General features: G+C 39.2%; 3 protein-coding genes across 3 annotated transcripts; all 3 read left to right on the forward strand.

The window, feature by feature from the left end:
- Nucleotides 1-91: 91 nt before the first annotated feature.
- On the forward strand, nt 92-3,404 carry LOC140998265 (uncharacterized). The gene is made up of 3 exons (XM_073468486.1): nt 92-323; nt 587-1,005; nt 1,893-3,404. The coding sequence occupies exons 1-3, from the start codon at nt 146-148 to the stop codon at nt 2,475-2,477; spliced, it is 1,182 nt and encodes a 393-aa protein (XP_073324587.1). The 5' UTR covers nt 92-145; the 3' UTR covers nt 2,478-3,404.
- Nucleotides 3,405-4,167: 763 nt separating this feature from the next.
- Nucleotides 4,168-7,043, forward strand: LOC140997955 (uncharacterized). The gene is made up of 4 exons (XM_073468053.1): nt 4,168-4,345; nt 4,786-5,186; nt 5,927-5,997; nt 6,080-7,043. Exons 1-4 carry the CDS (start codon nt 4,168-4,170, stop codon nt 7,041-7,043), a joined length of 1,614 nt encoding a protein of 537 aa, XP_073324154.1.
- Nucleotides 7,044-8,481: 1,438 nt separating this feature from the next.
- On the forward strand, nt 8,482-14,311 carry LOC140998113 (heme transporter hrg1-A-like). Its single transcript, XM_073468266.1, has 3 exons — nt 8,482-8,907; nt 11,535-11,702; nt 13,140-14,311. Exons 1-3 carry the CDS (start codon nt 8,778-8,780, stop codon nt 13,274-13,276), a joined length of 435 nt encoding a protein of 144 aa, XP_073324367.1. The 5' UTR covers nt 8,482-8,777; the 3' UTR covers nt 13,277-14,311.
- Nucleotides 14,312-14,962: the final 651 nt, after the last annotated feature.

Consider the following 14,962-nt stretch of genomic DNA (forward strand, 5'->3'; position numbering starts at 1 on the left):
AATGGCGCATTACCGCCCCCTGTAGGCGTGAGGCGCGTGTACCTCCACCAATGTTACAGCAGAAGAATTTTCAAACCGGAAGTGTCTTTTTTGCATCTCCCGGTTGGGATTTTTTGAGGATATTCAGGATAGCAGTCTGCTCAAAATGTCGAAAACCAGGCACCAGAACTTCCGCAGCTTCCTCACAGAGAGGTTTACTGCCGCGGCTGTGGAGATATTTGAAGAAGTTGAACATATTGTGGAGACTTATTACGAGGAAAACAAACATCTGCGGCGCGTACTTCACATGGTGCTCACCCCCGAGATGAAGATACCCAGGATAGGTTGGTCACTTCCTGCTAACTTACTAATCTTACCTGACTAACACTGATTACTAAACTTAACTTAAGTTGTTGTTGTTTCCCAGAGCCCAGAGTGACCTCTTGAAATAGTTTCTTTTGTCCCAAACAGTCCCAAACCCAAAGTCTCTTCATTTACTGTCATAAATAACAAAGAAAAGCAGGAAATCATTACATTTCATAACCTGGGAAGCAAGAGATGTTTAGTCTGTAAATATTTGTGTTTTTACTTTTTTCCCCCACGGCAGATGAAGCCCTTGGTCGACAAACTGGAGCAACCACTAATGTGAGAGAGCTGAGCAACCAGGTGGACCTGCAAATATCAGAGCCCTTGCCTAAAAAACTTAAAGAAGAACAAGTTGACTATGACATAAATAATGGATCAGAGCAACAATGTGAAGAACAACAAGGGCTGGGTGAAACTGATCTCTTCATGACTCCAGATTGTGTGAAAAATGACCCAGAAGAAGAAGTCGAAGAAGACACAAACATTTCCTGCATCGCTGACTCATTCCAAGTGGACGTGGTGGAGTGGAGCCCTGACACCTCGTCCACTGTCTCCACTGATGAAGCGAATGAAGAACGTAAGAACTGTTTGTTGTTGGACTCGGATGGAGATCCAAAATCTAGGAGCAGAGAGGGCACAATCAGAAAGTCAAGGAAAAAGGTAAGCTTGTTTAAATGCCTTCAAATCCCATATCAACCTCTTGCAGACAGTGTAGTAAGTGTACTTTGTGTTGAAAACTTTTTTTTTTTTTTTTAAATACATAATAGGGCAGATGTTCTACAGAAAAGTTAATTGTGCCATATAGGTTTTTAATAACAATTTTGTGATAAAGTTAAAATGTGTTACAAAACAGCACTATATAGAAGCACTGTAGGGCTGCAGAGATGCTCTGGCCTCCAATTCGTTTCAAACAGACCCCAACAAATGTTACATGGTCATGATTTTAAAATTTTGTTCAGTGAAAAAGAAAATTGTGATGCAAAAACAATCATTCCCACCATTTGGGAGTCATATAACAAACATAATATCTAACAGATTAATCACAATATGATTTTTTTTTTTTTTATCATATCCTGCAGCCCCAGTTTTTAACATGCAAATTTAATAGCGGGCTACTACATGAACAATAAAAGGTTTTCCAGGTTGCTGCATTACATTTTGTCCAGTGTTCCTTTAGTACTGAGCCCGTAAAGGGACATGGGCGGGGGACGTAAACGTTTCTCGTGTGCACGGGAGACTTTCTGGTGAGCACGAGAAACCATAGGTAATTAACAGTAGTTGTGCTTCCTGTGCTTAAGCCTCCAGGCTCATTAAGATCATTAACCTCAAAGAATGGCAGCAGAAGTGGATTTATTCTCTTTCCTGAAAACACGAAATATACCTGACAGCGTCATCAACCAACTAAAAGATGATACGGTGAAGATAAATGTTAACTTTAGTAACATAAAGTAAGCAATACATGTATAGCCTAATGTTGCTAGCTTTCTCTACCTGGTATGTTAATGTTATTTTTCAAACGTTTCTGACGTTTGCTTTGCTTCTTACAGATCGACATCAACGTCATAGGTGTTATGACAGATGAGGAGTTAGGACAGTATATCGTAAGATATGGGGACCGACTTGCACTCAGAGCATTTTGTCATCAAAGAACAGTGACAAACGAAAAGTCAGGAGGAGTGGAGACAGTGAAGTCTGCTCTCATGCAGAAAGTAAGAGACAAGCTTGGGGAACAACGGAAAACTCCTGCCAGCAGAGACACAGAAGGTCCCAGTATGGTTGGCAATAAACATGCAGTCAAAGTCACCCGGCGGGTTGAAATGGGATGGCTCCACTTTGATAACGGCACTTATCACCAGATCAAAACAAGAAATGGAGGTGGAACACGGCACCTGTCGGTCCAGAAATCAGTAACTATGGGTGAACTGCTGGAGATGAGCAAAGGCTTGTTTTTTCCAAATGGACATTCAACCAAAGGACCGGTGGAAGACTTCGAGTTTGATATCCGTGATTACAGTCGCAATGCAATATCCCCTGAAGTCACAGTGGGCCAGCTGTACGAGCAGACTCAACTACGAATGCTGCGCATCTACACAACCTCCAAGGCTTTGGGATCAAGTAGGATTGTGGACTAACATGTATTTCAGATTTTAAAATAACAGATGGGATGGGGCTCAGAATTGATCCATAAGGTCTGTCTAGAAATAATTGAACTGTATAAACCTGGAAACAGTGTGTAACAGCTGACCTGTATAGATGTAAAGTAGAACACAGAACATTAATTATCATCAAATGCTGCAGATCCTGTTAGTGAAGCTACCTCAGCACCGTGCGTAAAGGCACATATCAGCCTCTTTCTCAGTTTGGAGACGCACGTATAGTTTCAGCTGCCTTGTGATGCTGCAGCCAGCTGCGGGCAACAAACAGAACATCGGTACTGATGTTTTTGTGAAATCCATACATTCAGTGATGCCTGAACAACATTATTGTAAGATTCAGACATTTATCTAACATGTATCAAACTTGCCTGAGTCACATTAATAGCTGTATTTGTAAGGAAATCTCAGTAGATAATGTTGTAGATGTAGAATACTATAAAAGTACAAATACATGAAAGTTGGTTGGTGATTGTGGAGAGCTTTGTTTGTGCACACTACTGCTAATTAAAGACACGCAATGTACGGCATCACTGCCTCCAGTGATGTCAGTCAGTGGCTAAGTTGCATCATGGGAAATGTAGGCGCCAGGTTTTAAAATGGAAGAAGAGTGTGGAATAATGCTTTTGATCATTTGTTTTTAAACTGTCTATAATGAGTCCAACAGTGTTATAGGAGTGCAATGTTAGACCTGTGGACTAATTTTCATACCTGGTGCCTACATTACCCAGAGTGCAACCTTTCTGGACATATTTCAATATGTCAATACTGCACAGAGAGGAAAGGGATGTAGGGGTCATTGGAGGTTAACTCAGCCGTACCACTGGGCCGTTCTCTTGTCTTTCAATCCGTGCCTGATAAAATCATTCTTTTCAGTCTTGCTACAATAAACATTCACGGCAACAATTATTTGTGTGGCCTCTTTTGATTATTTGTTCACTAATTCATGCTGTTTCACTCCCACATGTGCTGGTATCTGTAAAAAGATTGCAACCAGTACAGACATTTGAAACGCTAAATTAAAGTATATAGAGTTTTAAAATCAAACTTTGAATGACCCATTTTGAGATGATATTGACACTGCAGTCACTTTCAAAGACCTTATCTCTTTAATCGGTGACACCAAATAATTAAGCATAAAACATGTGCTCTGGATAAAATAACACGCTGTCAGTAATTCTGTTATAATATTTTTTTGCACTTTCATACATGAAAAATAAATAAATATTTTTTTCAGTCACACACATGAAATCTCTTTTTATTTTATTTTTTTTACTTAGAAAATGGAGCACCAGAAAATACATATTTCACACTTGCCCCTCAGGGCTTCCGTAATAAGTAGCAGCATCAATACATGATGTGGTTATATGTCATGTAGGACTACAACGAGGAGTCACAAAAATGCTTTTAGGCATCTATTGATTGATATCTAATTGATTTTAGTCATATTAGGTGTAAATCCACATGGATGTTAATTGCCGACGCTAATGTAGGGGGCGCTAATGTGACATGTAAAGTACAGAAGAAGAATTTTCAAACCGGAAGTGTCTTTTTAGCATCTTCCGCTTGGAATTTTTTGAGGATATTCGGCGCGCGCAGTTTGCTCCAGTCGAGGAGAAGAAGACAAACTCTTGAACGTGTTTTGGATGAAGTGACATTAGTGTTCAAAATGTCGAAAACCAGGCACCAGAACTTCCGCAGCTTCCTCACAGAGAGGTTTACTGCCGCGGCTGTGGAGATATTTGAAGAAGTTGAACATATTGTGGAGACTTATTACGAGGAAAACAAACATCTGCGGAGCGTACTTCACATGGTGCTCAACCCCGAGATAAAGATACCCAGGATAGGTTGGTCACTTCCTGCTAACTTACTAATCTTACCTGACTAACGCTGAGAGTGACCTCTTGAAATAGTTTCTTTTGTCCCAAACAGTCCCAAACCCAAAGTCTCTTCATTTACTGTCATAAATAACAAAGAAAAGCAGCAAATCATTACATTTCATAACCTGGGAACAGAAAATATGACATTTTTGCCTTGCAAAATGGCTGAAAAGATTAATTGGTGATCAAAATAGAGATACTTTTTCTTTAAATTGACTGATCAATGAAGATTTTGCTTACAAAATTCATGAAACTACCCCACAGTATAAAATGTGAGCCTTGCCTTAATCTGCCACAACATTAAAATGCTGCTCAGTACAGTGGCTGTAGACTTTTTAAGCTCAACGTGAAGCAAGAGATGTTTAGTCTGTAAATATTTGTGTTTTTACTTTTTTCCCCCACGGCAGATGAAGCCCTTGGTCGACAAACTGGAGCAACCACTAATGTGAGAGAGCTGAGCAACAAGGTGGACCTGCAAATATCAGAGCCCTTGCCTAAAAAACTTAAAGAAGAACAAGTTGACTATGACATAAATAATGGATTAGAGCAACAATGTGAAGAACAACAAGGGCTGGGTGAAACTGATCTCTTCATGACTCCAGATTGTGTGAAAAATGACCCAGAAGAAGAAGTCGAAGAAGACACAAACATTTCCTGCATCGCTGACTCATTCCAAGTGGACGTGGTGGAGTGGAGCCCTGACACCTCGTCCACTGTCTCCGCTGATGAAGCGAATGAAGAACATCCATCAGATGGAGATCCAAAATCTAGGAGCAGAGAGGGCGCAATCAGAAAGTCAAGGAAAAAGGTAAGCTTGTTTAAATGCCTTCGAATCCCATAGATCAAAAGCATTTGGTGACTAAATCGGGCTGGAGAGGCTTTGTAATGTAGTAACACGGCAACACAAAGCGAGGTATTAGGGAGAAAACTACATAATAGGGCAGATGTTCTACAGAAAAGTTAGTTGTGCCATATAGGTTTATAATAACAATTTTGTGATAAAGTTAAAACACAATACAAAACAGCACTATATAGAAGCACTGTAGGGCTGCAGAGATGCTCTGGCCTCCAATTCGTTTCAAACAGACCCCAACAAATGTTACATGGTCATGATTTTAAAATTTTGTTCAGTGAAAAAGAAAATTCATAAGTCATAATATCTGACAGATTAACCAAAAATGATTTTTTTTTTTTTTTAATCATATCCTGCAGCCCCAGTTTTTAACATGCAAATTTAAGAGCGGGTTACTACATGAACAATAAAAGGTTTTCCAGGTTGCTGCATTACATTTTGTCCAGTGTTCCTCCTGGAGCAGCCGGCACCTGAAATTTAATTTAATTTTTTATTTAATAACAGGTAATATTAAAGAGTAAATATTAAATATTATAAATATTATAGGATTAAACTCAGATCAAATATGAGTGCCACAAAAAGATGTAGACAAATATTCTGGACAATTCTTAAATAAATACAGTGGAATTAAGTTTGTTTTGAACATTTGGAGGACAAAATAATTTGTTTTCCTTCTCTTGGATGGACCAAAATAGGTGAAGAAGAGGAGGATGGAGAAAGAAAAGCCAAAGCGCTCCCTGCAGAAAACCATGCTAGAATTTCCGAGGTATGAGTGAGACTGTAAATGATTACATTTTGATGCAGGTCTGCCTGTTTGCTTATAAATTATATTAACCTGTTTCATGCAGGATGAGGCCCTGCAAATCCTTCAATGCTGCCCCAGCTGACTGCCTGTCCTTTTTGGCAAGGCTCACTGAAGCCTACAAGGATTTCCCCGATGACAAGAAGCCTCTGATAACCAAAATGGGCCTCACAGCAGATGTAGAACTAGTTGACACTGCTTTTGGTAAAGCCCCTAAAGGTAGCCCCCTGTCCTGCCAGTACTCTGTGCCTTCAAGTCAGGATTACAAGACTAATGAAGATGCTCCCCCTCGGCTTGCGCTTCCCATGTCTAATTACAGGCTGGAGCCACCCAGGGATCTTCCTAAGCTCAGTGTCAGGGAGCAGGAACAAGTAAACGAAATGCAGCTCACCTGGGCGGAAGCACACAATCTGGAGCAGTCCACACGTAGAGAAAAGGAGTCAGTAGAGGAGCTGCGGAGGCTGCACCTGACCAGCCGTTTCAAGGAGATCTGCCAACTCAAGCCAGGACGGAGCCATGCGGAGCACCTGATATTCAAGATACAGAAAGGACGTGTCAGACCCAAGACGGAACAGATAGAAGAGGTAATGAAGAGGGAAGCACTTTGGGAATACTGTCGGAAATTGTGCGTCAACTGGTACCCGTGCGGTTTGGTTGTCCACCCGAATGCTCCATGGCTGGGGGCGTTGCCCGACGGGTTGGTGTACGACATCAACGAGAAGTTCACTTTCGGGCTGGTGCATGTCAAATGCAGCAGGTTCCAGAACTTCATCGAGTGCAAGTTCCTGGTCTGCCAGGACGGGGTCTTGCAAATAAGGAGGGCCCACCCGTACTATTGGCAAATCCAAGCAGAGATGATGGTAACGGGCACGTTGTGGTGCGATCTGTTGGTGTTATGCAGTGAAGACATGCTGGTACAACGCATCTACAGAGACAAGGCTCTCATCACGAGCATGAAGAAGAAGTTGGATGATTTCTTTTTCTATTACTACCTGCCAAGTCTGGTATAACCTGAAGTCCCACCTTGAGTGCTTGTGGCAGATCACACTGCTGACATACACTTCACGCTGCTCCCCTCAGGTGGTTGGTTGAGTTTTAACACCTTATAAACGAGTAAGAGGAAGTTGGGTTTTTTGTCATGTGATTTTTCTCATTAAAGTTGTTTTTTATTGCATTGATACAATTTTCTTTCATTTTGAAAAGACTGTTGAGACAGATCCTGCAGGCAATTCAAAATTTTATTTGACTTTTTATTTGCAACGTTTACCTGTCTAGCAGTCTCAAAGGTGCCCTGTGGTGAAGATGCACCTTCTGTAAAGTTGAGTTTTGTTATTGATTTGTCTCCTCATCATTTATGCTTTTAATAATTTAGTCTAGGAAATGTCAGAAAATATTGAAACATGTCTCCCTCAATTTCTGAGAGCCGGAGCTCACATTGATGTCTGAAGGTGTTCACTTTACTACCATACAAGAATAAGAAAACTAGTAATTATGCACATTTGAGAAGCTGGAACAAGGGACTATTTTACATTTTTGAATATTTTAGTTGCATCTGCAAACATTTAACCAGCAGGCACATAAGCGTTCTTCAGAAAATGTTGCCTCTTCTAGTTGTACCTGCTCTTGTGTGTTCATTTTAATCTTTATAATGTTCAGTCAAGTCTTTAATCACCATAAGCCATGAAGTTTCAAATATTGGTACAAATGTGAAATTTCAATGGACAACCAAAGCAGAGCCGGAGCAGGAAAATGCAAACACAAACACGTCCAAATACAAGATTCATATCAATAAAACAAAGATCTCTCAACTTTACAACTGTCAGTACATTCATGCCCATAGTGTTCAGCTCACTCTCTCATATTTAAGTTTACTGTAATTGGTTGACTACATGAATTGCATTTGGTATAAACGAGCCCTTGTAGATCTTTTTCTTTGCCGAAGGTATTCTGATATTCACAGATCTAAGTTCATAAACAAAAAGCTGAGCTTTTTGGAGATGGCTGCTTGTGTCAAACAGTATTTTTTTCTATATCCCACTGAACAAAAAAAAAGCTGTTCTAATGTGATATTTATAGGCTTTAAAAGATAATTATTTTAATCCTTTTTTTTGAAAATTTTAATTTCTTGTTCTCTTTCCTTAACGTCAACCCCCTGGTGTGTTTGTGATTGTACACTGATATAGAGGAGATGGCGTTTAACTGCTGTACATCTGTTTGAATAAAGCTGACATGAAAAAAGAAAAGAAACAACAAGAACAATCTAATACATATCTTTAGACCTGTAACTACAATAAATGAATCACTTTACAAACAAACATGGAAGAAGAAAAAGTACAGTTGAGGTGTAGTTCCTCCTCTGCTCCTGTAGAGGGCGCTGTGGTCACTCACGTGCGGCGCTCAGCGGGACCTCGTTGGTCAACGCGGTGACGTAGAGCCGAGCGTGTTGTGTGTGTTTTTTTAGCAGCTGCACAGTAACAATCATTAAAAACGCTTTGTCATGTTTCACACTCTGCCCTTGTGTGTGTGTGTGTGACAACCATTAGTCAGCAGGACACACACGGCTCCTCACTTTTTGTCCTCGTTTAAAGATTAACCAACCGGATGTTGTTTTGAAACCATCAGCTCTGTTTTCTCTGTCTGTCTGTCTGTCTGTCTGTCTCACCGTCTGTCCGTCTCCCTCACGCACACTCGGTCCTCGTCCTGTCGTGCTGTGTGTGTCTCGACCGCCTCTGTTTTTAGTGATAATGGCTGTTAATAAAACATACATCAGTATCGGCTATGCCTCCTTCGGTATGCTCATGGGCTTCTCTGCTTTCCTGGTGTGGAACATCGCGTACAACCAGCCGTGGACTGCAGCCATGGGAGGACTGTCAGGTAAAGTAAACAACTGTGTGTGTTTGTTTGTGTGTGTATCTGTCTGCTACAACACGTTTTCCTCAGTAAACCTGTCATGTCACCCCCTCAGGCTGAAGGTGCCCCAGCTGCTACTAAAGCTGTTACAAAATGAGCCCAGAGCTCGACAGAGACAAACGCTCAAAGTGTTGTTGAAGGGCAGACATGTCAGCTGATCGACAGTTGTCATACTATCAAGTCGAGTTATTGTGTTTTTATTATTGAACAACATGTTTCATTCTTAGCTGACAGCTTTCAGCTTGTCATGTGTGCAAGGGTCCACTCTAAAAATAATGATAAATTCACTTTTATAGGAGCTACTTATAACTATTATAACGTGGGATATTCTTCTGTTGTATTTCCCTTGGCTTTAAATGTTAAAAAAATAGAAATTATAATGGTGAGACTTTTGGTATGGCAAATTTATAGTAGCTTTTCTTAAAAGATATTTGGCTTTTAACAAACAATGACATGCTTTATAAACCATCTATTAAACAAAGGTACAATAAAGGTAAGCAGTGGAGGGTAAAGGCCACCCATCCAAATGATAAGTACAGATGAACTACACAGTAAGTAATAAACATCAGTTGCAACCCTACAATAAAAATGCTTTATTAAATGGCTTATAAAGCATTTTAATGTTTAAATAACTATTGACTAAAGTTTGTTTAACTATAATTCACTCTATGATAAAGCGTCACAGACGATTTCAGTGTGATTCTGATTTTAACACTGTTAGTGTGAAAATGGTTTGCAAAGTTCGACCCCTTTCAGTCGAGCGAAAAAGATCAGCTAGACTGATTGGCTGTAAGCACAATTATGCAATGGGCTGATGTTCAGTGTTGTTTCCATCTGACCTTTGAGCCATTGATAAGTTTATAAGTTCATATCCAGTCCATATCTAACCTCTGCAGTCATTCACTCACAGGATGTGTTGCCATCACTTATAGTGTTCTTTTAAACTTACATATTACCACAGATCAAACTGACTGGACTTTTTTTTTTTTTTTAAATTAAAGTGGGTCTAACTTAATGTTAATATCCAAATTTTATTTATTTCAAGTTGATTAAACTTAAAAATGTTTTTTTTTGTTTTTAGTTTCAGACAACTTTAGAACGTATAAACACGAGTTCTTCTAACTCTAACTAATTCAATTAACTCATTAGAATAAGTTTCTAAAGAAACATAAAGATCACCATATGAGCAGATGTCCCAGCATGCATTGTTTGAGATGTAAAACTCTCCTGAGACCTTACTTTTTTATAGTTTACAAAAAGTGGCAATGTGGTGGCAACTTCCTAAACAAGAGCTTCGTAAAGTCTGGGGTGTTTGTTTGTTTTCACAATAATGAAAACATTGCTAACCACGATAAAGGTTGGTATTGAATTCAGACTTCACCCCCTCAAACTTCAACACTCAACACAAAAATCCACTGGTAACATTTTCTTTCTACCTCTAATATTATAATAGGTGACTGAATAGTTGTTGGCTCAACTTAATATCTTATGGTTATTGAACTTGTTCAGTTAATTTAAAATTTGGTCTAAGACTTTGAAGTGATAATTCAACCTAAATTTTATTAACTCAGATATTTGAAGCAGCAGTGGATCTTACATTTTTAAGTAGAAACAGTCCAAAATGATTCACAGTGTAAGTTATTCAGTCATCGTACTTTCACACAGCTAGTTTTGTGACCTGCATGCGTGAAGTTACCTCCTTCCCTGACAACTAGGCAATTGTATGAAATATTACTGTTATCTGAGACATGGACACGCTCCCCGAGTCTGCGTTTTCATTTTCCAAAATTCACAGGCTTCTGCTGCCTGTTCAAATAAAAATAACTAATGATATTTTTTCCCCAACAAAAACAACACATGCTGCATGAGACTGTCCGGCACTGCAGTGTTCAGTCTCCAGCATTCAACAGTGTGCACCTAAGATTTTTGCTGCTGTCAGATCACCACAGTTCAGTTCCTTCTGTTAGAGTTTCTGACTCAGTGTTGTTACTGATTCACATCACTGCGGTCGGGAAAAAAAGGGGAACATCAAGAAAGAAGTGTGATTTACTGACTCAGCAATTGGTAACATGCTGTGTCACCCTTTATGACTATCCAAACTCAGGACGACTGTTACATATGAACAGCTAATATCAGCTGTGACGCAGTAAATGCAGTTCTTCTTGTATACTTTATTCCATTTTGGCAGATTTCTAGTTAGTTTCCTAAACTTCCACTGATTTGAATGTTTGCTTGAGATTTATTGTTTAACCTTCTTGAACAGAGAGTGTTTTTGAAAGGTTTCCTTGGAAGGTGCATTCAATGAAACTACAACATCAAGGCGTAGAAAGTCAGTTGCTGAAAACTACACGTTGTTGTTACCTCCTTATTTGTCTTCAAGGTTTGTTTTAATATAATGGAGTAGCTTTTTAATATAGTATTGTGAGTATGCAGAACTTTTAAGCTCTTATGTAACTAGATTACAATGCAACACTAATGTGGCTTTAACAGAAAGAAAACAGTATTGAAGTAATGTGGAAACAATGTCTGTAAAACCACCACCAGTGATCTACTCTGCTGAAAGCTAACCTGTAGATTGTCTTCGTCCTCAGGTGTGCTCGCACTTTGGACCCTGATCACTCACGTCATGTACCTGCAGGACTACTGGAGGACTTGGCTCAAGGGACTCAAGTTCTTCTTCTTCAGCGGGGTTTTCTTCTCTCTGCTGGCAGTCGTGGCCTTCATCACTTTCCTGTCTGTTGCCATCAACAAAAAGGAGTGTAAGTTGTTCTTCATCACCTTCCTGTTTCACACGACGTGGTGTACGCACACTGTTCACCAAATGTGTGTACTTACTGTTTGTCGTCACACTGAACACAGAATTACATTTCACTAAGTAATTTAAGACTTTGGGGCACGTTCCAGGTATGTCTGCGAGGGTTTAGGGCTGTCCCACTGTCAAATCATCAAGCGAATGAGGGCACTTATCTGAGACATTTTGAACCCTTTATGGACGCTTTCTGTAAATCTGCATTTCTGCAGACTTTGCCTGACGGAATGATCCACAGCTTATAATAGTGTTGTAATGTTAAACACATACCACAGGTTACCAGGGGATGCCTGACACCTTTTTAAGAAACAATGATAATCAAGAGGATAGCGCTCTTTAATATATGATTAGTTTCATTTTTCATGTGATGTTTTTTTTATTTCTAATTCACTACCCAAGAACTGACTCAGAATCTGATTCTCCCCTTAAATCACCAAAAACAACAAAAAAGTAATAAGCTTGTCAAACATTATGAAGCTTTTTGGCCTGGAACCTCTGAACAAATATGTTTCTATCTGTGTATACTGTGTCTCACTCCTGTCTGTTGTTTTAATTATGATATATTTTATATTTCTATATATTCTATAAATATTTTTTATATTTTTTTTAAGTAAAAAGTCCAAAACACACAAGGTAAAGTGAAATAATGCAAAGTAAGAAACAGACCTGACCACACATCCTCTAAGTAATCTCCTTGAACCAGCAACAACAACACTAATTTAGGTCAAGCAACAGAACAGTTAAGCAGCGTGCAAGTTGTAGATTGGCAGACTTTTGCCAAATGATAGTTATCTAAGCAAATGCTGACAGATTTAATGTTCTTAACTGTATAGAAAAACTACATAATATGTGAATGAATTGACTTTAGTGAAATTAAATGGCACATACGCCTGTATTTGCAGGATTTTAAACTGTATCACTGTTTTTTAAAGACTTATTTAATAATAATAAACTTTATTTCTTTAGTGAGTTACGAGCTGCGTATGTTCCCTTGACGGATGTAGGGTAAATCCTTATCTCGTGCTGAGAGCATGTGATCAATCATGAGATCACTTGACGGCAGCACTCAAAGGTTACTCGTGTTGCTGCAAGTAGGAATAAGTCGCTTAATAAACGTCTTGGTTTTTTTCACTTTCATTGAAAAAACATTTTTAGTTCTAAGTTGCATCTTTAGAGCATTTGTAAGTGCCATTCCTAAAAAACTTAATAAATATGGGCTCAACATCACTGTTTGGGTGTCCACATACTATTGACCATACTCTTTAGGGATGCTGCGAAAATCTTTGTGATGCCAGTTACTGTGTGTTTGGCCAGACACGTGTGAATATGAACAACATGACTCCTGTCTGCAGAGCTCTGAATGCTAATCTGTCCCTCCCTCCCACAGCCCTGAGTGACCCTAGCAGTCTCTACCTATCCTGTGTGTGGAGCTTCATGAGCCTCAAGTGGTCCTTCCTGCTCGCCTTGTCTGCTCACCGCTACCGCAAAGAGTTCGCCGATATCAGCATCCTCAGTGACTTCTAAGGTTACGTGAAACATCCCGCCGTGACTACGCAGATTTTGGAGAACACTCACTGCACAGTGTCCCGCAGTCCGAACATGATGGAGGACGTTTTAAGAGGTATCAGAGGAGAGGTTGAAATACTTTGAGTTGTGTATGAGCAACCTGATCCTTGCCTACTCTCTTTTTTTTATTATGTGCAGGATTTGTTGTTACACACAAATCCAGCTCTGTTTTCTATGACATTTTCACTTCCTTCGCATCCTGCTTAGTCATGCGTCCTCCTGACACAATAAAACCAAAATATGTTCATTTTTAACCGTGACTCAGTAGAAGGAAATGCTGCCTTTTAACACCCCCCCCCCTTCGTAATTAGTAGCTGCAGTTTTACGCTGTAGCCACTAGAGGGTGTCACCCTCCCAACAATTAAACACAATGTACAGCATGTGTCCTTGACAACTTTAATCAATGAATTGTATTTGATTTTTTCCTCTTAATTGAACAATGAAGAGTTGTTTCCCACCACAAGTTAAACATGCAGTGGTCAGGTAATGAAGTATGTATATGGCAAGGAACTGATCCTGTGTGCTTTAAAGTTGATGCACATCAGGGTCTCACAATCCTGCAGCATCAACATGAAGGCTTTTATGTGCAATTCCAGATAAGCACCACATGTCCTGGTTCAGTATATCTCTGGACCACAAGGGGCCTTTTTAATGTAAAGAATGATTTTTGTATTATTTTTATCAGCGTGACAAAAACAAAAGAAAGCAAGTGTGCGAGTGTGAAAACCTCAGCTATGGCATTAATTCACAATAGCAGTGACACCACTAATGTGCATGCATGTTGCTTTATGTTATATCGTCCTGATGGGAACCATTTATGACATTTACATTGTTGCTTCCTGAGATTATTTTGCTGTCTTTTAAATGTTAATCTGAACATTACAGACGTGAAGAATGGTGTTGTGTATCCACGTGTGTCACTTGACTGAATGAAGGAGTGTGTGTTTGTATAGGAGTGTCTGAGAGTCATATCAATAAAATATGTTTTTGACATCCTTTGTGCATTGGTGTGTGTTTTGCCAGTGATGGAATGTAACTAAGTACATTTACTCAAGTACTGTACTTAAGTACATCTTTGAGGTAATATGCTTGAGTATTTCAATTTTCTGCCACTTTATACTTACACTACATTTTGGAGGCAGATGTTGTACTTTCTACTCGCTGCATTTACTTGAATACTTTAGTTACTAGTTACTTCGCAGATAACAGGCTGCATCAGAGCCAAAGCAGCACATTTTAAAATAAATCCATTGTAATCTGTAATCAAATATATATGTATATAAAAAAACACTGATTCTGATAATCAGAAAAATGCTGAATATCCGATTCAATAATTGGTCGCTTCCATAACGCCAAGTACACAGTGTATACATGCATGTAAATAAATAGTATGTTGAATTAACTTTTACTTGTACTTTTGATTGTTAAGTACATTTATTGCCAGAAAATGACTTGTAATACTCAAGTACATTTAATGAATGGTAGTATTTTTACTTCAGTACTATTTGTATAGGTGACCTTTACTTTTAGCAAAGTCATATTTTGACACAATATTTTTACTTTTTTTCTTGTATGGCGTTTAGGTACTTTTTACAACACTTGTTTTCGCAACCACATCTGGAAATAAACATGTCAGCGGCTGGC

This window comes from Pagrus major, chromosome 6 (genome assembly GCF_040436345.1).
Source record: "Pagrus major chromosome 6, Pma_NU_1.0".
Lineage (NCBI taxonomy): Eukaryota > Metazoa > Chordata > Actinopteri > Spariformes > Sparidae > Pagrus > Pagrus major.

Excerpts from the sequence above, each read along its gene's own strand:
- LOC140998265 (XM_073468486.1), top strand. The coding sequence starts at position 146 with ATGTCGAAAACCAGGCACCAGAACTTCCGCAGCTTCCTCACAGAGAGG. Across the intron at positions 324-586 it reads GATGAAGATACCCAGGATAG|ATGAAGCCCTTGGTCGACAA; the intron begins GTTGGTCACTTC and ends CCCCCACGGCAG. Across the intron at positions 1,006-1,892 it reads TCAGAAAGTCAAGGAAAAAG|ATCGACATCAACGTCATAGG; the intron begins GTAAGCTTGTTT and ends TGCTTCTTACAG.
- LOC140997955 (XM_073468053.1), top strand. The coding sequence starts at position 4,168 with ATGTCGAAAACCAGGCACCAGAACTTCCGCAGCTTCCTCACAGAGAGG. Across the intron at positions 5,187-5,926 it reads TCAGAAAGTCAAGGAAAAAG|GTGAAGAAGAGGAGGATGGA; the intron begins GTAAGCTTGTTT and ends GGACCAAAATAG. Across the intron at positions 5,998-6,079 it reads ACCATGCTAGAATTTCCGAG|GATGAGGCCCTGCAAATCCT; the intron begins GTATGAGTGAGA and ends TGTTTCATGCAG.
- LOC140998113 (XM_073468266.1), top strand. The coding sequence starts at position 8,778 with ATGGCTGTTAATAAAACATACATCAGTATCGGCTATGCCTCCTTCGGT. Across the intron at positions 8,908-11,534 it reads AGCCATGGGAGGACTGTCAG|GTGTGCTCGCACTTTGGACC; the intron begins GTAAAGTAAACA and ends CTTCGTCCTCAG. Across the intron at positions 11,703-13,139 it reads TGCCATCAACAAAAAGGAGT|CCCTGAGTGACCCTAGCAGT; the intron begins GTAAGTTGTTCT and ends TCCCTCCCACAG.